Here is a 23,679-nt window from a genome sequence, read left to right on the forward strand (position 1 = left end):
GAACACTTATGCACACACTCACATCTAAAGGGAATTTCAGACAGGCCAATTCACCTGAAGTGCATATTTTTGGAGGTGGGAGGAAGCCCGAGAACACGGAGAGAACCCATGCAGACACAGGAAGACTATATAAGCGCTGCATGGAGCCAGACTCAAACCCGGAACCGCCTTGCTGTGCAGCAACAACACTACCCACTGCGCCACCGTGTCACACCCAATAAAATAAATAGGGAAAAGAGTAATTACTTAATAATTGAATGAGATAATTACATAGGTAAACAAACTATTTCACATTCTCTTTTGCTAAAAAGGACTGAAGAGAGGGGAGGGATAAATGTAGATTGTCAACATCAGATGTGGCATTAAGGCTAAAAATAACATTGCAACATCTATTTTCAACAAGTCTTTTGGAAGGTTTTATGCAATCCTCATATGGAGAATCTTTGTTGTTTTCTAGTTTAATTAGTTGTTAGAGGGTCGGCATGTTGGCACTTATAACAAAATGACACGTCTGACCAGCAAGTTAGTAAATTGGAGGACAAACTGCTTAAGGCTGAAAGTATTTGGTGGTGGAAGGAAGCCAAACATGGTTACCACATGATTGGGTTCGATTGTGTTCAGGTCCTGATAAAGTGGGTTAAATATATTGAACCAAATGTTTGCCTGCTGGTCTGCATTCAAATAGCATTTTGTTCCCTAACATTTTAACATTTGAAAGAAATAAAAAAAGTTGTATCTAGTGACACAGATGCTCTACGGCTGTGCCAATGTGTATAGCCCATACCCCCAATCATAGGAGAATGATAGCAGAAATGCAGAAAAAACATGTAAGTACAAAGCTACCTAAAATATAAGAAGCTAAATGGAGAAACATTTAAGGAATGCACCTAGTGTGTATACAATGGCAGATAAAGATAAAATAACTACTCTTCAGTCACAACACAGTTCCTTGGAAAGCCTTGGTACTTTGTGCCATAGTTCTTTGGCAATTCAATTTAATTTAATTTAATTTAATTTAATTTGATATACTGTTTTGATCCCCGAAGGGAAATTAAGATTTATTAAGATTTATTTGTTTGTTTTGTTTTTGTCACCTCTCTACGGATCCCCTAGGAACCCCTGAGAACCCTTGAGAACCCCTGAGCTAAACGAGTAGCAGCACTCTGTGGGCTTTGCCAGAGGTTGAAATGTGTTGGTGCACTTGCTAAACTGGGGCAGTGCAGACTATGTACAATATACTCCACCCCTATGTCTGGGAAATGCCTTTTCCCCAACACATGAGATTTTTCTTCTAAAACTAAAGAGAATGCATGCCACATTATTCACTGTGGCCATTCTCATCTGTTTAGTTCGGTGTTTGCATTTGCACTCTATTATTTGGTCAGCTGGTATATACGGTAATAGAATGCCAGCTGACCATGCAACATACTGTATGAACAGCTACATGCAGCATATGAACCACTCTACACTGTTTAAATGATGTTTTGTTGGGCTGCTATGTTGGAAGGATGGAAACAGGGACTATCTAAGATACGTAGGTATAGTGGTTTTAGTATGTGTAGTGATACTACACATACAGGAAAAGAACACTGTTAGTGATCTAAGAGGTGAAATGCTGGCAACTTTCCCTCTGAGAAGATAGAAAGATAACATCACCAAAGAATGAGACTAAAGGACTGTGAAGGACCAAACGATGTGGCTTGTGTCACCAACAAGGAATCTATATGTGTCAGCTGAATCTTCACAGAGTGCATAAATAAAGGACTCACATAAATAAAGCATACACACATAAAGGACTCACTTGAATGTTTTCATATGATCGTTACTTCACATTATTCAGTTTTTCAGTGATTATTCAATATCACATACATAATAGCAGTATTGAAACTACATTTGGTGCAAATGTGGGATTAAAGACGCTGCACGCTTACAGTCATAATTTAATATTCATATTAGAAATGCATTTACTTGGTTGATCATTATTCTAAAAATATATCTTCATACTCATACAGTTCAGTTCAGTGATGTTCATTGGTGAATGATATGGTCATATTTAAATGCTTTGTCATTATTTTTGAGGCTACAAATTAGTCTTTTGAATTGTCTTCCCTGCAGGCTAAGAAAGCGATAGCTCAGTGAGGGTCATGAAAGGAATTTTATCCCCATAATGCCATCATTGGGGTTTTTGCCTTCATCTGCAGTGAAGAATAGTGAGACAGTAGCCATAGATTAGTGCCACCTTTGTTAAAAATTGTTGTGTTTTATTAAATTTCCCAAATCCTCTTAAAGATCCAGAATACTTTCCTTCTTAGTATCTGTGCATAACCCCAAAAAGCTAACCTTTCAACATGGAGTGGTAATGTGGAGTGGTCCAAACTTGTATGTATTTCAACAATAGTAGTACATACCACTTTATTAGTGATAGAGGGGGACACAGGGTAGCTATAGTGGTGTAATCCTTGGTTTAAGGACCTCCTATTGCCAGCAAAGTTGTGCTGAAGAAAGAGGAGATGACAATTAGGAAAGAATAAAGAGGAAAAGTAAGCAGTTTTAAAGATTAGGTGGAGTAACATGAATACTGTTACACTATATTAAAACCAAACATGACTTTTAAAAAAAAAAAATTCAATTTTTTTGTGAATAGTGTAATACTGCTGAAGGTCAAGTACAAGTTTCAAGTTGAATGATATTAACGTACAACAAATATGAACATTCATTTAATTTCATCTTCTCCTTTCTGCTTTTCCCTTCAAGGGTCGCCACAGCGAATCAGTTTCCTCCATCTAACCATGTCTTCTGCATCCTCTTCTCACACACCAACTACCTTCATGTCCTCTTTCACTACATCCATAAACCTCCTCTTTGGACTTCCTCTGGGCCTCCTGCCTGGTAGTTCAAAGCTCAGCATTCTTCTACCAATATATTCACTATCTGTCCTCTGGACATGTCCATACCATCTCAGTCTGGCCTCTTTTACTTTATCTCCAAAACCTCTAATGTGTGCTGTCACTCTGATGTACTCATTCCTGATCCTATCCAGCCTCTTCACTCCCAAAGAGAACCTCAGCATCTTCATCTCTGCTACGTCCAGCTCTGTCTCCTGTCTTTTCCTCAGTGACACTGTCTCTAGACCAAACAACATCACTGGTCTCACCACAGTTTTGTAAATCTTTCCTTTCATTTTAGCTGGAACTCTTCTATCACACACCATACCTGACACTTTTCTCCACATAATTCCATCCTGTTTGTACACGCTTCTTTGCCACATTCTCCATTGCTCTGGACTGTTGACACTAAGTACTTACAAACCTCCACCTTCTTGATCTCTTCTCCCTGTAACCTCACTCTTCCACTTGGGTCCCTCTCATTCACACACATGTACTCTGTCTTACTGTGGCTAACTTTCATTCCTCTTTCCCAGAACAAACCTCCACCTCTCTAGCTTCTCCTCCACCTGTTCCCTGCTCTCACTGCAGATCACAATGTCATCTGCAAACATCATAGTCCATGGAGATTCCTGTCTAACCTCGTCTGTCAGCCTGTCCATCTCCATAGCAAACAAGAACGGGCTGAGAACTGATCCCTGATGCAGTCCCACCTCCACCTTGAACTCCTCTGTCACAATTACAGCACATATCACCACTGTCTTGCAGTCCTCATACATTCCTGAACCGCTGTAACATACTTCTCTGAAACATTCATTTAATTTAAACATGAGAAAACTAACCTTTATGCGTTAAATAAGGAATAATCCCTGATTTTTAAACAAAAGGGTTCCGATGCATAGTAGGAAAATACATTTTCATTTTGATGACAAACACTAATTGCTTCACCTTTGGTGAGCTGAGGGATCTTCTCAGCCCGTAGGTAGATCGATCAGCATAGATCAAATCATTCCTCATCCTCCCTGGAAACTGGTGAAAGTGGGCTGATGATGATTGACATGGTGATGTAAAGTTGGATGGCACTGGTGAATGGTGTCCACATAAAGAGGTTTGTGACCTTGGCACAGACCAAGAGAATGGATGGATTGATAGATGCCTCATCGATGTTTCCAGTCTACCAGAGTACTGTGGGCCCCAATGGTCTGTGGTTTTTGGAGGTCCATACATTGAATGATGCTTCTCCAGGGGAGTCCAGTCTCGGTCACATCCCCCCACAGCAGAGACAGAGCAGATGCTGCCAGGGCGGGCCTCTGTTAGGTAGAGAGGGTAATCCTCCTCGTACTGGAGGCCACCAGGATAGTCATGGCAGTCAGCCCACACTCCATGACCGACTGTATAGTAATGAAATGGACTGCAAGGAAATCAATTATAAAAGCTTAATTTATTTTTAAAATGGTGTATAAAAGTATGAGAATGTACTTTTGTTAGCAATCCTAAACCAAACATATCTGATGTTGTCTTGATGTGACATTTGTATAATGTACTTTAGAACAGCGGTCCCCAGCCTTTTTTGCGCCACGGACCGGTTTCATCTCAGACAATATTTTCATAGACCGGCCTTCATTTGCTCGATAAGTGTTAATGACGCCAGGAAAGCTTTAGTCTAGTAATAAATCATCCGCAGTGGTGTTATGTAAAATGCAGACATCAACAGACAATAAAAGACCTTTTTTTCTTTAATTAATAATCAACATCTCTGTAAACAAAATAATTGTAAGAAATAATTATATTAAAAACTCGATTGAATGACTGCACTGATGAGGTTTATTTTAAAATATAGCGACTTAAAATCAGAGCAAACAACGTAGGAGAAATACTTACCATTTCCAATAAAAGGGTGAACAAGTCAATCAAATAATAATAATTACAATAATGAGAATTACTGTAGTTGGGGACCGCTGATCAATGGGTAACGGTAGACAATGACACCTGAAGTGCGTTCCGGACGTCCCGTCTACTCAGCAGTTTGGTTTTTCTTTACGGTCACAAAGACAGGATTTTGGAAATGGAGGCAGGGTTCGCAATACTTTTAAGGCGATCTCAGGATAATCTGCCTTGACTTTAATCCAGAACACTGGCGCAGTTGTGGGCTGGCTGATAACCTGTCACGTGACCGAGACCTGTCAAACGGGGCTGTGCGTCATTCCACACAGGCGTCGCTTTTAAAATAAAACATATTTAGACTGGTCATCAATAAAAAAAAGAAAGTCAGACATTCTGTGTCGCCCGATACCTTATGTCCCGCGACCAGGTCTCGACCCGGTGGTTAGGAACCACTGACATTAACGAATGTAATAGAGAATCGGGTAATTTTTCAAAATAAAACATCTTCCAGACTCCGAAATAAATGAAACGGAAGTAATGTAAACTATTTTTTCTTTCTGTGCAGTGCCGGTACTAAGTGACCCACAGACCGGTACCGGTCTGCGGCCCGGGGGTTGGGGACCACTGCTTTAAAATAGTTCAGAAATCAAAAAGCATTGTCACATTTAATTTGTCATAATAAAAAAAGGAACAATAATATTCAGTCATCAACCTCCTCTCCTGTTGAAGAATGTTCCATTCTCTGCTTCTCTATATTTACATCTTTAAAACTTTTGTTATAGCTGGTATAGTTTTTGGCTCAGGTTGGCATGTTTGGCCCATTTTTGTGCTGATGCACTTTGAGATTAACTGTCCTCTTTGACAAACAGTCCATTTCAGTTAAATTGAAATGGATTTCTTTGTTGAATGTTTTGACATTTTGGTTCAGTTCTGTTGCATTTTAGTGTAGTATTGTCAAAAAGCTTCAGAATCGAGACTATTTGACTTTTTCCAATAAATGAACAGCGTTTACAGTATATACCAAGATATTTAGTCTGATCAATCCCTCAAAGAAGTTTGCAACATCTTCCATACATGCCATTTCAACATAGTATTGTCTCACAGTGCATTTTAGGCAGTGGAGGACAAGAGTTTTCATTGCACCTTTTCTTTATGTTACTTTAAGCTATGAGCACAATCAACATGAATCACTTAGGTGGATATAGAGGCCACCTTAAGTCAAATGGTTAAATAATTATTATATAAGAGTAAGGTATATCTGCCCATATATCAGCTGAACCTATTTCAAAATATACTTTATTAATTGCAGTATTTTTTTCTATTTTCCCCACACATATATGTCCAGGCCCCTGCATACACACACACACACACACACACACACACACACACACACACACACACACACACACACACACACACACACACACACACACACACACACACACACGCCAGTCCACATTCCAAACTTTTTGGTCCATGTCGGTCTTCAACTGGCCACCCTCCGGTCCCCATCCCAAGACTTAGTGGAATGGGCTACTGCTGTCCCCAAACGCTTGCAAACAATACAAAATACAGAAGGAGGGTTAGTGATACAGTGCGCCCTCTGTTTTTGTGGTTGATGCGTTCCAGGAACCACATGAGATTAAGGAATCTGCGATTGACATTATGATCTATTTATATTATTATTTACGGTAATTTAAACATTTATGAACCCTCGCCATACTGATATTAAGCCACCTTCTATCTGTATTACCTTTTCCCTCACTCTTATCTACTCTTTAGAGCACTTTTGTGTCTGACAAAAGTCCAAGACTGACGTAACGGAGCGCACTTCTGGATGCCGTCAGCCAATAGAATGCACCTACGGTATCACGTGACTGCCAACCAAAAATCCGTATGAGGTGGATTTGCGAGCATTGATGCGCTAATGCGCGAGGGCACACTGTACAGCATTTCTCTTCATCTTCACTTACCTGTTGATGTCTTCCTGGACAGCCATGGCACGTCTTAAGTTGACCCAGTGATGCAACTGAGCCATTGAGCTCTTCCTTTGGGCCACCCTCTCTGGAGCTGTCCTCGGCCAAAAGTCCCTCCTAAGCACCACATTTTCCTGACGCTGACCTTCCATTTGGTGTTCCTGAGGGTCATAGTAGGCAGTATGACTCTTGGATAGGTAAACCAGATTATTTCTGTTGATGGGGTTGGATTTGCAGGGGCCATTGTTGTAACATCCATTTGGAGTACAGTTTGAATGAATGGCACAGTCAGTGTCTGGTCTTCCCCTTTCATTACTGTTTTCTTCTGGAATTTCATCTTGATTTATTCTTTCCTCCGTTAACAGGGAGGTGGAGGGTAGGGTTGCATTACGGTTATTGATGTCATTTTTATTTTGTGTTTCTTTGTGCAGATGTTGTTGCTGATCACATCCCTCAGATTCCGTGGCGTTTTGGGAATCAGCCATGCTGTTCAACTTTGTTATGTGAAGATGTAGAGAAAAAAAGCTAGCATAAGAATGGATAAACTTTGTTTTGTTAATAAAAACAAAACAAAACAATAAAACACTAGGTCAAGTAACTAAGTCAAAAGATATCACTTGTCCAATTGGGTGCCCATATGCCATCACTGTGATGGCATATGGGCCAATGTATCTCCACTATAGAAGGAAAAAGGACTGTTAGGAAATTTGTCTTCATTGACAGTACCTTAGAGAGAACACATTGCACATAACATAGAACAATTAAAAAGCAGTAGCCACATAAGACTGGGCCCTTTCCTGAAGCAGGGTTAACAAACCCTGAGATAAACCTATGGCTGTGGGTTGACTTACCCTGACATTTCCGGTTTCACGAAGGCTTTTCAGGGTGAGTTTTGTTAACCCAGGGTAAGTTGACCAGCAGTTTAACAGGCGCGACAGAACTCTAAACAGCCATTATCAATTGAGACCCGATTCGAGGAGTCACCATGACAATGGACGAGAAGCACTCCACACGGCTTTATGGCAGTCGAAGTACAGATTTTAATCCATACATATGAAGACTTTGAGGACATTTTTCAAAGACAGAGCAGCAGCATTGCAGCTGCAAAGAATAGGAAATTGCTGCTCAAGTCAATTTAAACATAGTCCGTTACAATCACAGTAAAATCACGTAGGTAAAAGGCTTGAATAATAATCTATTAATTTATTTTATTTAAGTGTGGATGCAAAGGACAGGGTTAGATGGAGGCAATTGATTCGCTGTGGCAACCCCTGAAAGGAAAAGCCGAAAGGGAAAGAAGAAGAGGTGCAATTCCACGGGGGAGAAGCGCACATGTCAGCAGCTGAGAATGAAGTATAAAAACATTGTTCATGCAAGTCAGATTTCTGCATCATCACATTAGGGAACTTCCTCATTTCCATTATCTTTGACATTGTAAAGTAAATATTAAGTGGACGTTCGACTGTTCAGTTGTTTTATCGCCAATATATTGCTCTTTTCACACATATAAATGTGCTCTGATCTATATCAAGACCATTGAAATAATGAAATCCCTTTAAATGTTTTAATGGTATGTAAATAAAACATTAAATCGGTATATTGACGTTACAAGAACAGTTGAGGAGAAGAATATTAATACCATTGCATATACAGCCAACCCTCGGTTTTCGAACATAATCCGTTCCAGAAGGCTGTACGAAAAGCGAGTTGTTCGAAATCCGAAACTATTTTTCCCATAATAATTCATGTAAATAATTTTAATCCATTCCAAGTCTAAAAAACAACTATTTCTAAGTTTTTTTCTTTTACTGTTTTACACCATAAACTGCACTGTATACTGTTTACCATAAATAAAAAGGGGTAGAAATAGACACTGTGTTTTATTTTAATAAAAGATATCCTACCGAACTTTGAACACGGATGCTCTACGGAGGAAGCATCCTGGGCATTTGAGTTCGCTCGGCTCCCAAGTGAGTCGCATTCAGGTACGCTCGGCTTCTTTCGGTTTACACCATAAACTGCACTGTATACTGTTCACCATGAATGAAAAGGGGTAGAAATAGACACTGTCTTATATTTTAATAAAAGTTACCCCAACGAACTTTGAACACGAATGCTCTACGGAGGAAGCATCCTGGGCATTCGAATTTGCTCGGCTCCCGAGTGAGTCGCGTTCAGGTACGCTCGGCTTCTTTCAGTTTGGTCGAGAGCTGAATTTTGGTCGAGTTCAGAGACGTAAAATTCTCGGATTTTCTGGTCGAAAACCGATTTGGTTGAGAACAGAAGTGTTCGAAAACCGAGGTTTGACTGTACCTATATTATATAAGAACTGATATCAAGAACTGACATCTAGCGCATGGTTTCCTTGATAATAGCCGAAACTGCTTTAATTCTTCTATCAATAGCTGTGGTATTGTGCTGCTTGTAACTGCTTTTAGGCATTCTAAGTTTTATTTTCTGTCTGTTTTAGTCACATAATACACACAAGAGTTACTAATTGATAAAAATGAAAAGAAATTAACAAGAAATTGAAGAAAACAAAGGCGGTCTACTATTTTATGTTACTGACAGTTCTCTTTCCATTGCTTAATACCCACCATGTGGGCCTCCTGCTATTTTCACTTTCACTTTTATTTTTATTTATGTCGTTTTATTTTATTTTATTTTATTTTATACTGTCTGTCTGTCTGTCTGTCTGTCTGTCTCTGTCTGTCTGTCCGTCCATCCATCTAATATTCGGGTGGAATACAAAATGATATTTAGCCTTAACTGAAGTATTAACACATTCTCATCCTTTTTTACCAGAGGATGGATGGACAATGGCAGAAGAGTCCTGACTACACAGATTAACACAGTGAGATAGATGATCAGTAAACACCTGTGGTTCATTCTGTGGAATTCATATGGAACTGTATGTTTTAATTTCCTACTCATGTATTCCCATCTGTTCAAAAAGTTGAATAGAATTCACTTTTTAAAAAATACAGAAAACAGTGAAAATGGTTTACTTATACCACCAGATTAGGAGAGCAAATCTTGTGCTCCAGTGTAAATACTGGAGCACCAGTTACAGGTGGGTAATGGTCACGGTGAATCATGTTAAATATTGGGACGTTAGCTATTGGAACAATACAAAAGACAACTTTGTATTTGCAAGAAATAAAGAAAACCAAATTAAATGTGTATTGTATGTTTTATTGCTCGTTGCGGTGGTGATGATGGTGTCTTAGACCCTGAAATGATTCTGGCAGATGGTATCTCTCACTGCTCTGCCGTCCTGGGTGGCAGGCAGGTGGACAGGGTCATCATTGGGGTCTTCAGTTTGTAGGGTGGACTGTTTTCCTCCTCTGGTAATGGAAATACTATGAAGAATTACAGTATATCACAGGCCCTCTCAGGAACCATCCTGAGGTGACGTAGGCACTGGGAACCAGCTTCCAACAGGCCTATGGACATCTCTACCTGGGTTTTCATCCTGCGGTGAACTCAGTTAAAGTTCTGTTTGGGGGCCTGGTTGGGTGTAAGGGCTCAGCTTCCTCAGTTGGCATGGGCAACCCCTGTCCCCCGGCAAAAAACCCATCAAACTCAAACATCAAACCTGTGATGTACAGTTGATTCATTAGAGTGAAGTAGAGGTTGGGGACAATTGAATTATTGTGCAAACTGACCCTGCCATGTTTGCCTCCAAAATATCTCTAAAATTATTAGTTTTAGAAAATCAAACTGCAGTAAAACTCTTCCTCTGACAGAACAAGGAAACAAAACAGTATGAGCAGCTGTGAAAGGGGGCGGAGTTAGAGGAAATCCTGGGTTTGTGGAATAAAACCTGCTCCCGACCAGTTTAGCTTGAGAAAGTGTGTTACTGCGGTGACAAACCCAGAGGTTCAGTTTACCTAGCTTCATGAAACCAATCAGGCTTACTCCTCTGACTCAGGGATAAGTCACATCCCATTGTGAAACCAGAAACCCTGGTTTTCAGCCAATAAAATGCGTGTATGGTGTCACGTGACTGCCTACTAAAAATCTGCAATAAGGTGGAGCCGCAACCAGTGATGCGCAAATGGGCAAGGACGTAATGTATTCCCATAGCATAAATCCAACATGTTTCCGCTTCTTTTTGGAATGTCCAGATCACACCATCTATCATCCATCCATTTTTCGCAATCGCTTATACAGGGCCGGGTCGCGGGGGCAAAAGTCTCAGGAGGGATGCCCATACTTTCCTCTCCCCAGACACCTCTTCCAGCTTCCCCGGTGGGATTCCGAGGCATTCTCAGGCCAGCCGACAGATGTGGACATCCAGCGCATCCTAGGTCTTCCCCAATGTCTCCCTCTGGTAGGACATGCCCAGAACATCTCCAAAGGGAGGCGTCCAGGAGGCATCCAGAACAGATGCCCGAGCTACCGCAGCTGGCTCTGCTCGAGTTGGAGGAGCAGCAGCTCTACTCTGAGCTCCTCCCTGGTGACTGAGCTCCTCACCTTATCTCTATGGGTGTGCCCAGCCACTTTACAAAGGAAACTCATTTCAGCCACTTGTATCCGGAAGCTTGTCCTTTCGGTCACAACCCAAATTTCACGACCATAGGTGGGAGTAGGAACGTAGATTGACCGGTAAATTGAGAGCTTCGTTTTATGACTGAGCTTCGTCTCCAACACGACAGACCTATACAGTGACTGCATCACTGCGGAAGCTGCACCGATCCAACTGTCAATCTCAAGTTCCATCCTTCCCTCACTTGTGAACAAGACTCCATGATACTTAAACTCTTTCACTTTGGGCAAAGACTCTCCACCAACCCGAAAAGGGAAGTCCACCCTTTTCCGGTCAAGAACCATGGCCTCACTCGCGTCACACTCAGCTGCAAACCATCCCAGTGCACGCTGAAGGTCCAGGTTGGATGAGTCCAACAGGACATCATCTGCAAAAAGCAGAGATGAAATCCTTTGGTCCCCAAAGCAGATTCCTTTCGGATCCTGGCTGCACTAAAAATTCTGCCCATAAAGATTATGAACAGAACCGGTGATAGAGGGCAGTCCTACCAAAGTCCAACATACACCTGGAACAGGTCTGACTTACTGCCGGCAATGCGAACCAAGCTCCGGCTTCCGTCATACAGGGACCAGACAGCCCTCAGCAAAGTTGACACCCTGTTCAATTAATTTTATTCGACACAGTAATCAATAGTAATATAACGTTATTAGGGCTAAATGTTAGGATTTGCCGCACATTATTGTTAGTTTTCTGCTGTTTTTCATTCCCTGCTTCTTTTTGTCAGTCTGACAAACCTTTGGCTCCTTTCACTTTCACTTTCACTTTCATTTAAACTAATCAACTCACATATCTGCACTGTTCAAAAGACCACGTGATTCATAAACTTGCTAGTTAGTTGTTGACCCTCCAGTGGTAAATCTCTGGATCCTAAAAACTGTTTGAATTTTCATTATAGATAATTATTCATGAAATAAATGCCTAAACAACTGTTCTACACTGTTTTTCCAACTAAACATTGCATGCTGCTCTGTGCAGTCACAGCCAGTGTTTTCTCTCAATCCTTTTCTCCACCAGATCATTAAGCCTCATTTATCTGTTCTGTTCTTTTGCCCTGTCTAGCATTTGCAGCTTTTTATTTTTATTTTTTGGTAATTTTTGGAAATCACACATATAGTGGGGCGGCAGTAGCTCAGTCCACTAAGCTGGGGACCTGAGGATCGCCAGGTCAAGACCCGTGTCGGACAAAAATTTCAGAGTGTGAACTGGTAGTGGGAGGTGCCAGTTCACCTCCCGAGTACTGCTGAGGTGTCCCTGAGCAAGGTGCCGTCCCCTTTATGAGTTGTTCATTTTGGGTGCATCACAAAGGAGCTGCCCGCCACTGTACCTCCCCATCACTTGCGTGCCTACAGGCCTACATGTGTGTTACGGACTTTTACTCACTATACACACACACACACACACACACACACACACACACACACACACACACACACACACACACACACTAGCGGGAACTAGAGGTAAGATTGGGCCTAAAAAAATCCAGCCAGACTCGACCCGAGCCTGAGGGTATTAAAGCCCGACCCGAACAAAATTATTGACATTTTGCCCGATTCGGGCCGGGTTGGGCATGGATTCGGGGTTAAGATCCTACCTCTACTTTCAGTGCGTATGATCGGAAAGGTAAAGTGACAGGAGAAGATACAGCTGATGCACGGAGGGAACTGAGCAGGTATTGTAGATGGATGTTTCTCATACAGCGCCTTCTCTGTTTTACCTAAATTATTTATTTCATAAGGATATTCCTTAGTTTAATATCCATAGATCGTTTGAGATACATAATAAATAAATAAATGTGCTGTATATTTATTAAAAAAGTTCGGGCCGGGTCGGGCTTGGATCTTAAGATCTTAAGCCCGAGCCCGAGTAAAAAAAAAAATCCAGCCCGACCTGACCCGAGGGTATCAAAGCCCGACCCGACCTGAATGTAATTACTGACTTTTTGAGCCTGATCCAGCCCAAATTTCAGGTCGGCTCGGGCTTCGACTCGGGCTCGGGCTTAAGATCTTGCCTCTATCGGGAACCCGCAGAAATTCCACGATAAAACAATAATATCAGACTTTGTTTGTTCTTTTTTTTTCTTTGCCATCACAAGAAAACAAACCGCTGTGTCCAACGAAGTCGTAATGGCTCAGTGTGTGTGGGACAGACAAACTCGAAGACGAAGGTGGCTTCCGCGTTACGGTCTGACAATCCGGTCCGGCTTTGTGAGTTCGGTCCTGTTGAATAAAGCATCGGGGTTCCCCACATGACAACGTGAGATCCGTCACGATCAAAGAATATAAACCGCTATGTGTGTGCTAGTGTACACAAACAATTTCCTGCGGTATTAATAAAGTTGACATTACATTTACATACATTACTTTACATTGACATTTATTATAATGAACAGTAAAATTCACATCGGATCAGTGTTATATGAATCTTATTCAAATGGAAATTTATTAAAAGCCTGGTTTTGAGTGTAGCCATGCAGTGTCACTTAGCAGTAATAAGAAATGGAAAAAATTATCTACTTTTTAGGCCAATTATCTTTTTTCCTTTTCGCCCAAATTCTGTGAGAAAAGCTACAAGTTATTCATGTATAATTGTGAATCTGTTGTATTTTCATGCAAAGGTGTGGGCACAGCTGTGGATAAATTGAGTTTGGAATTTGTCCCACTCTGAATATATCGAATACAAATTTGGTAAAATCACCTAGTGGAAACAAGTGGTAAATAATTCACTAAAACCATTCATTCATCTTCTTGACCACATCTGCTTTTTGTAGGTCACAGGGGTTACTGGAGCCTATCTCAGCTGGCTTATGGGTGAGAGGCGGAATTTTTGGATTTGGGAGAAAGCTGGAGCGAGCCCATGCAGACATGGGGGGAGGATACAAACTCCACACAGAACAAATTTGAACCCAGAACCTTCTAGCCTCACAGCTAGATCCTTCTAGCTGTGAGGTGACAGCACTACCCACTGCATCACCGTGCCACACTTGTTATTATTATCATTATTGTTGTTGTTGTTGTTGTTGTTGTTATTGTTGGTCTATTACAATTGATTTATTAAAGATAAATCCCTATGTTCTTTTATTTTAAAAAAATCAGTAATTGTAAAATGAAATAAAAATCATTTGTGCTTCACTGACACTGCTTACTGCTTGTACAGACCAATTTGACTGTATGGTGCACTTGTCAATGACTTGACACTGTTGAGATTCTCTTGTTATTGAGTTTGGTGGATGATATGCAGTTCACATTTTTATTATAAGGTGTTCATTTATATCACACTCCAACTAATATTTTATGTAATGTTGTACAAAATTGTTATTTATTTATTGTATTTATATAATTTAGTGATCCCCGAAGGGAAATTAGAAGCACACTCTAGTTAGTCTGTTAGTCACACATGCACGTACATAGTTACAAAAGGGGCCTGGAAGCATGCTATGGGGGAGGGAGTAGAGTGGCGGGCAGCTCAGTCATGTTGCACCCATAATGAGCAACTTGTAATGCAGGACGGCTCCTTGCTCAAGGGTGCCTCGGCAGTTCTCTGGAGGTGAGCTGACACCCCCCACTGTCAGTTCACACTACAGGTGGCTGGGCCGGAGTGGCAATTGAACCGCCAATCTTGTGATCATTGGACGACCTGCTCTACCCCTGAGCCACTGCCGCCCTAACAAACTATTGCATTTCTTTTAAATCAAAGCAGAACAATTAAACATTAGCTTACAACTTGAAAAAAAAATTAAAATCACAATGTAGAAAGAGTTTTTGTGTTAAGTTTTTGTCTCATAAGAAGACGAAAAATATTACATTATTAAAATACTATTTTGTTTTTATCATTAATTTTCCCCAACCAGTAATAGTTATTTTATTTTTATGATTTATGCATATGTTTGACTCACTGTAGGCTGTACAATTTTGTGAAAACACCTTTGTGTTAAGTGAACATGTGGTCTCAGTCATGGACATGGTCTAATCCACTCTTTCTGGTCCTCATGAGTGTCTGATTTAAAATAGTATGTTCTGAAAACAAAAGTCACCATTTGACTTTCCAATCTTGTAATGCTCCTCTTCCTCCAGCCATGCCTGCAGAGGGAGACAAACTCAGCAAAGTCTTTCAGGGTTTCAAAACCCTTTCTGCCATAGGCCTTGACATTCAGTGTTGACATTCAGTGTAGGCTGTACAATTGGCCTTGACATTCAGCAAGGCCAGCCAATGTCACTTGAAAAAGTTGGCTGCTAAAGCCAAGACCAGGCAGCCACCCACCACCAGGGAGGCAGCCCAAATTGCCCAATTAAACTAATCAATGACAAGGATAACCAAATCGACGTTAACAGAACATGGATAACAAAAGGATTTAACAATGCTTCTAATAAAAAGAACACTCTCTATAAACAATATCTGAAACAAAGAACTGTCGAGGCCGAACTTAATACAAGAAATATAAAAATAAATTAACTAATTTAATTAGGAAAAGTAAGAAGGAATATTATACCAAACTATTAGACAGTAGTAAAAACAACATTAAAGGAGTATGGAGGATACTAAACAGCATTATTAGAAATGGTTCAAATGATAAGAAATACCCTGAATATGTTATTGACAATGTGAGGTCTTTACATAACATGAATGATGTGGTTAAAGGGTTCAACAATTTCTTTGTGAATATAAGTCCAAGCTTGGCCAAGAAAATAAATGCCATGTAAGGATGGGGATGCCGAGGGGAGCATCACAAGAACTCTCAACTCCTTCTATTTAAAGGCTGTAGGAAAAAGAGAAATAATTGATTTTGTCAATAAGTGCTAGAATAAATCATCTATGAAAATAATAACCTTTTTTGCAGACAGTATGGCTTCAGAACAAGCAGGTCACCAGCAATGACACTACTGGAATTGACAGAGGAGATCACTGACTGTATTGATATCCAGAAATATGTATTGGTAATATTTATTGACCTGAAAAAGGCTTTTGATTCCATTAATCATGATATATTGTTTAAAAAAAAATAGACAGGTAATTAAGTTGGCTGAAGAGTTACATGCAACCCAGACAGCAGTTTGTACAGAGAGGTGACTACAAATCAACCTGGGATGATATTTCCTGTGGATTCCCACAAGGGTCAGTGTTAGACCCTATGCTTTTAATTTTTTATATCAATGATATTTGTAATGTGTCAAACATGTTGAAATTTATGTTATTTGCTGATGACACAAATGCATTTTGATCAGGGGAAAACCTTCAGCAGCTTGAGCAAGGCACCCCCCATCAGCTTGCAGCTACAAAGCCCTCTGTTTACATTTGTTTAGAGAAGAAAGCTTTAACTTGTTCTGCTTGTCTTAAATAATAAATTTTAAAAAATAAGAATGCATAATGACATGATGCCACCATGCTGCCCATTGTATTAAATTATTGCTTATTTTTTGTTATTTTGTTGTTATTTATATTTTGAATGTGTTAACATTAGATTTCTTCATTTATTTTGCTTTGATGTTTTATATAAGGTGAAATGTTTTGCTTTTACTTCACTGAAAAAAAATTACACGCACCCCCTACACACCACCTTCTCCCAGCAGAGAAGCACCTTCAGCGGCAGACTGAAGGTGCCTCAGCCTCCACAGAGAGGCTGAGGTCCTCCTTCGTGCCCCGTGCCATCAGGGGGTACAATGACTCTGTCAAGAGGAGCGGGGGGGAGGTGGCGAGGTCAGCACGGGGTTGAATGGATTTAATTTAATTTAATTTTAATTTAATTTAATTTAATTTTATACTGTTTATATTTTAATACTGTAATATTTTTTAAATTTTATACTGTTTATATTTTAATTTTATACTGTTTATATTTTAATTATAGTTTAGTATATAAGTCCTGTTAGTGCTGCATGTGTCTGTCTGTCAGTGTAGTGTATGTCTTGTGGTATGTCCTGTGATGTCAGTGTTTCTTTTTCTCCTGGTGTTTATCCAGTATTATTTGTTATGTAATGCCTGAGCAGTGGATATATACAATTTCCTCCAGAAATTTCCTCTATCTATCTATCTATCTATCTATCTATCTATCTATCTATCTATCTAGCTATCTAGCTATCTATCTATCTATCTATCTATCTATCTATCTATCTATCTATCTATCTATCTATCTATCTATCTATCTATCTGAATATCACTATGTACTACCAAATGTCTCTATTTGTGCTAAACTTAAATTTTGAAAATTTATTTTAGTTGCATAGTGATCTTTTTTCAATAAACTACCAAAAACGGACAAAATTCTTGATATATTATTGAATATATGCATAAGCTGATTTTGCACATTTCTTACAGTTTACAGTTTATACTATTCTCTGTCTGCTACTGCTAGATGATTAATTAGAAAATTATAGAATTTAAATGTTAATTTTAATTGTCCTCAGTCCTCAGTGGATGCTGATTGTTGCTAAACTATTGAATTGTTTGCATTTGTTTTAATTTAAAACAAAGCACGCAAAGATTGCAGTTGCTCATTTGCAATAAAAAGTCAAAATCCAAACTGATCCATAAATTACTTGTTTTCTGTCTTCTAATCTCCTTTAACATATATCTAATTTACTTTCCTCTAATTTTCCCAAATCTTATTGAAGTCACATCTAAATGATTGTGTTCACATGCACAATTTGTTTTTGTGAATATGTATGTGTGTTGGCTCTATGAAGTTGAAAAAACAACATAATTCAGCAGGAGGAAATGATGTCATAGATTAAAAAAAATCACTTCCTTCCACAGTGGAACACTACAAAGTCCCTCCCCTGGCGGTGACATGGGATGATGTAATTGTGTAAAATGGATGAATGGTAGGAAGTAGAAATATCCTGGCAACAGAGGCGGAGCTCTGTGTGTGTGTGTGTGTGTGTGTGTGTGTGTGCGTGTGCGTGTGCGTGTGCGTGTGCGTGCGTGCGTGCGTGTGTGTGTGTGTTTCTTCTACCTTCCTTGTCCTTCAAACTGAAAGCATGTCAGCCTTGCACACTTCTCAGCTATTGCGTCAGAAAAAAATGCTGTGATCATTTTGTATTTTAAGAACAAGGACAATATGACAGCCAAAGGTGAAGCAGAAAGAAAATAAGAAATAATTGACAACAAAGTCTTAAATAAGCATTGACTTAAAGTTTAAAATTGATCAAAGAAAAAACATTTTCAGAAATGACAAAAGTTCATGGAAGGACAATATTGTAGAGAAAGAACAAAGAAAGGAAGGAAAAGAATAAAATTATGACATGAAAAAAAATCTGAAATACTGATAACATGTCACTAAAACATATAATCTTATTCAGATGTCTCTATAAACACATGTTTATGTATGTGTGTGAAGGAAAAAATGGCATTATCATTACAGAGAAAGAAAATACACTTCCTCGTGGAGCACTGAAGCTTAGCCTCCAGCACAGACACAATCTGATGTAAGAAATTAAAATGACTGCAGCAAAAGACACCAGTAACCTAGCAACAGAGGCAAAGGTTGCTTCCTCACAGATTCTCCTTCTTTTGTTCATTCATTCAGGTAGTCAAAGAGAATAGGCGAGGTGACGGATACTAACTCTAATTATTATCTCTTTGTAGCTGTCTTAATGAATCCGAGAAAAATAGTTCTATGATAATTTGTTATATATAATATTCAAAGAACAATAAAAAAAGAAATGACAGAGGCAGGGCAAAAAAAAGGTATTGAAAAACAGAATCCAAAAAAAAGGAATGGGGGAATTTAAGTAGATGCATGTATATTTTACATATACTGTATACACACACACATACATACATACATACATACATACATACATACATACATACATACATACATACATACATACATACACACATACATACATACATACATACATACATACATACATACATACATACATACATACATACATACATACATACATACATACATACATACATACATACAGTACATACAGACCCTTTTCAAAAAAATTAGAATACGGTGGGAAAGTTAATTAGATAGATAGATAGATAGATAGATAGATAGATAGATAGATAGATAGATAGATAGATAGATAGATAGATAGATAGATAGATAGATAGATAGATAGATAGATAGATAGATAGATAGATAGATAGATAGATAGATAGATAGATAGATAGATAGATAGATAGATAGATAGATAGATAGATACTTTATTAATCCCGAAAGAAATTCACTGTAACATCTGCTCACAAAAATACATAAATACATATAGCAGTAGCTGACACAGACAAAAATACGTTACATAATTACATAATTACATCTCACAAAAAGGAAGCATTAGAACATAGACGAAACATAGGAAGAAGCATAAGAATAAGTGGATGAACCAAACTATGGACTGACACCAAGGACCCCCACAAAGTATCTCCACAGCGCTCCCTGCCACCACCCCATCTTGAAAAATGGCCGCCATCTTTGATTTTTAGTGGCTAGATAGATAGATAGATAGATAGATAGATAGATAGATAGATAGATAGATAGATAGATAGATAGATAGATAGATAGATAGATAGATAGATAGATAGATAGATAGATAGATAGATACTTTATTAATCCCGAAAGAAATTCACTGTAACATCTGCTCACAAAAATACATAAATACATATAGCAGTAGCTGACACAGACAAAAATACGTTACATAATTACATAATTACATCTCACAAAAAGGAAGCATTAGAACATAGACGAAACATAGGAAGAAGCATAAGAATAAGTGGATGAACCAAACTATGGACTGACACCAAGGACCCCCACAAAGTATCTCCACAGCGCTCCCTGCCACCACCCCATCTTGAAAAATGGCCGCCATCTTTGATTTTTAGTGGCTAGATAGATAGATAGATAGATAGATAGATAGATAGATAGATAGATAGATAGATAGATAGATAGATAGATAGATAGATAGATAGATAGATAGATAGATAGATAGATAGATAGATAGATAGATAGATAGATAGATAGATAGATACTTTATTAATCCCGGAGGAAATTGCATATATCCACTGCTCAGGCATTACATAACAAATAATACTGGATAAACACCAAAAATAGATAGATAGATAAATAAATAGATAAAATAAATAAATTAAATAAATTTAAATAAATAAATAAATAAATAAATAAATAAATAAATACATAAATAGATAGATAGCTAATGGGTTTTATCAATAGAACAACCCCCAAGGAGTATCTATACAAATTTTGGTGATTGTATCTGGAAGTGAACAATTCTCTTGTAATTCGTACTTATCTGCCCCACTAATTTGAGAGGTTCTAACTAGATACAGATGGCCTCACTTCTACACAGCTCTTGTTCTGCAACCAGCCATCTCGAATGGAGCAGGACCCTCTATTTGCCTGGAATTGCATCAGCTGAGAAACGAATTGCATCAGCTGTTTCGGGCTTATTCTTTTCTCGACAGCTCTCTGCTTATGTATTAGAGTTCACCCCAGTAAATGAAAGGACTATTTCCCTCAGGTCATGGTACAGGTTCTGACTGTTGTGCATGTGTTGAACAGCAGTTCAGAGCACCCATCCTTTCTGGAATCCTTTGAATAGTTACCTTACAGGGACACATGGGACTCTATTCTTCCACTGGGGAACTTCAATGCCCATGTGGCAATGAAAGCACTGGAGGGGTTTGATTGGAAGGAACAGCCTTCTCAGTCTGAACCCAAATGGTGTTCAGTTGTTGAACCTCTGTGCTAGTCACAGTCCGTACATAACTAACACCATGTTTGAGCGTAAGGGTCCAAAAGTACACTTGGTACCAAGACACCCTAGGTTACATGTGTCAAACTCAAGGCCTGTGGGCCAAATCATAATATGTGGCCCACAGGGTGGGAATCAGCACCTCAAAATTTGAGACCATAGTTCTCAGCCAAAAAGGGGGAGTGGTGCCCCCTAGGGCAGGAGTGGGCTCAGGATCTTATTCATGAGTGGGGGCGGCAGTGGCTCAGCGGTAGAGCAGATGTCTTGAAGACGGATCGCCCGGCCATCGGTGGATCGATTCCCGCTCCCGCCATGACATCCCTTGGAGTGTGAGCTGACAGTGGGAGGTGTCAGCTCACCTCCCAGCCACTGCCGAGGCGCCCTTGAGCAAGGCGCCGTCCCCACCACAAGCTGCTTATTGGGGCGCGACCTCCGAGCGCGACCCGTCACTCTTTCTCCCTGGACTAACTGCATGATTACAGGCCCCTAGTGTGCTGTGTGTTTCAGGGGCCTTGTTCACAACACTGTGTGTGATGTGCTGTAAAACTAACAGAAATGCATGTACTAAAGAGTGTAAAGATAATTTCCCCTCTGGGGATCAATAAAGTTGAATTATTATTATTATTATGAGTGAGGGAAAAATGGAACAGGATATAGCCAGGCTGGTGTAGCATTCACAGTGATGTGGTCACTCTACCAGTCAGTGGCGATGAGCCACAAGGCAAAGTTTTCCATTTACTATTCTATCTACATTCTAAACCTCATCTATGGTCATGAATTCTGTGCAATGACTGAAACGATAATATCGCAAATATACAAGTGGCTGAAATTACTTTTCTCTACGGAGGGGCTCAGGCTTAGAGATAGGGTGAAGAGCTCAGACATTCGAGAGATTCTCAAGGTAGGCTCAAGGTAGCGCATATTGAGCGGAGCTAGCTGAGGTGGTTCAAGCATCTAGTCAGGATGCCCTTCTCGGGAGGTGTCCAAGAATGTCCATTTGGGACACAGACACAGGACTCGCTGGAACAATTACATTTCTCAGTTGGCTTTGAAATACCAACTGAATTTGTGGAAGTGAGATGAGAGCCAGGGTTTCCTTGTTCAAACTTTTGTACCCAGCAACCCGGACATGGACAAGCAATGAAAATGAACAAACGACTAAAATTTAACTTTAATTCATTCATTCATCTTCTTCCGATTTGTCCGCCGTAGCGGGTTACAGCTGGAGCCTATCCCAGTTGGCTTGGAGGTAAGGCGGGGGAAACTGATGCCAGTGCATTGCGAAGCCGCACAAAGACACAGACAAACACGCACGCACCCACGCATACCTAAGGATATTTTGAAGTCAGCCAATTAACCTGAAGCGCATGTTTTTGGGGGTGGGAGGAAGCGAGAGAACCCGGAGAGAACCCACGCAGACATGGGGAGTACATGCAAACTCCGCACAGAGCGGGACACGAGCCCAGAACAACCTTGCTGTGTGGCGTGACACTACCCACTGCACCACCGTGCCGCCCAAAATTTAACTTATTAAATGTTTGAAAAAGCTGTTGTCAGTTGGAGCGTCGTGGGCTTGTTACAGTGAATACAAGGAGAGCCAGGACCCAGATAGAGAAACTGAAGAATGGTTTAATAACAGAATTCCACTGAAAATCACCCTCTGGGAAAAATAGAGGAAGAATACTAATTTCCCCTTGGGGAGGGTAGAGTGGTGGGCAGCTCCTTCTTGGTGCGTCACCATGAGCAATTTGTAAAGGGGACGGTGACTTGCTCAAGGGCACCTTAGCAGTGCTCAGTGCTCTATCCATCCATCAATCTTCATCCACTCATCCTTAGTCTGGTTGCGGAGGCAGCAGCTTCAACAGGGAACCCCATACTTCTTTTTCCCCAGCCACATCAACCAGTTCAGAGCAGGGGATCTTGAGGTGCTCCCAAGCCAGTGTTGAGATACAATCTCTCCACCTGGTCTTGGTTCTTCACCAACGATTCCTCCCAGTTGTACGTTCCAGGAACATTTTGAAAATCACAAACAAATTGGTGACTAAGAAAAGCCCTGGCCAAGGCCAACAGCCACTTGGAACAAGTCTGACTTACTGCCAAAAACTCGAAGACAGCTCTCACTTTGGGCGTACAGGGACTGAAAGGACCTGAGGAGAGGCCCCCTTACCCCACACTCCCGCAGGACCGTACACAGTAGTAGTATATCCCTGGGGATCCTATCATATGCCTTCTCCAAGTCCATAAAATACATGTAGACTGGATGGGCATACTCCCAAGCCCCCTCCAGGATCTCTGCAAGTGTAAAGAGTTGGTTCGCTGTTCCACGACAAGGGTGGAATCCTATACTAATGAGAGTCATTAGCATGAGACCCATCACCTGGTTTAACCTTGCTGCGGGATTTGGGTGGCTGCCTGATGTTTAGAGGAGGAGCTGGAGGTGGATGAAGCTCGTCCCTTATCAAAACCAGTTATCTGATTATCTGGGCCACGCTTATAGAAAGTGTTTGAAGCACATCCATCACCTTTCCTAGACTTGCCTTATGCTGTGTTAACTGAACTCCTCGGAAGAACATTGCCTGTTTCAAACACTACACAATTTATTACCTGAAAACTACCACAAGGGGCAAAGTAACAAGTAAAATACAAAACCACCTCTAAGGGAA

The 23,679-nt window shown here is 40.2% G+C and overlaps 1 protein-coding gene across 1 annotated transcript in view; it reads right to left on the reverse strand.

The window, feature by feature from the left end:
* plekha6 (pleckstrin homology domain containing, family A member 6) overlaps positions 1 to 23,679 on the reverse strand; it is a 70,316-nt gene that overhangs the window by 42,013 nt on the left and 4,624 nt on the right. The window contains exons 3-5 of the mRNA XM_068314383.1: positions 6,743 to 6,906; positions 3,834 to 4,296; positions 2,409 to 2,495 (exon numbers count right to left, since the gene is read on the reverse strand). Of these exons, the coding sequence (XP_068170484.1) occupies positions 2,409 to 2,495; positions 3,834 to 4,296; positions 6,743 to 6,897 (705 nt within the window). The 5' untranslated portion in view covers positions 6,898 to 6,906. The remainder of the gene's footprint in view (positions 1 to 2,408; positions 2,496 to 3,833; positions 4,297 to 6,742; positions 6,907 to 23,679) is intronic.

This window comes from Antennarius striatus, chromosome 5 (assembly GCF_040054535.1).
Source record: "Antennarius striatus isolate MH-2024 chromosome 5, ASM4005453v1, whole genome shotgun sequence".
NCBI lineage: Eukaryota > Metazoa > Chordata > Actinopteri > Lophiiformes > Antennariidae > Antennarius > Antennarius striatus.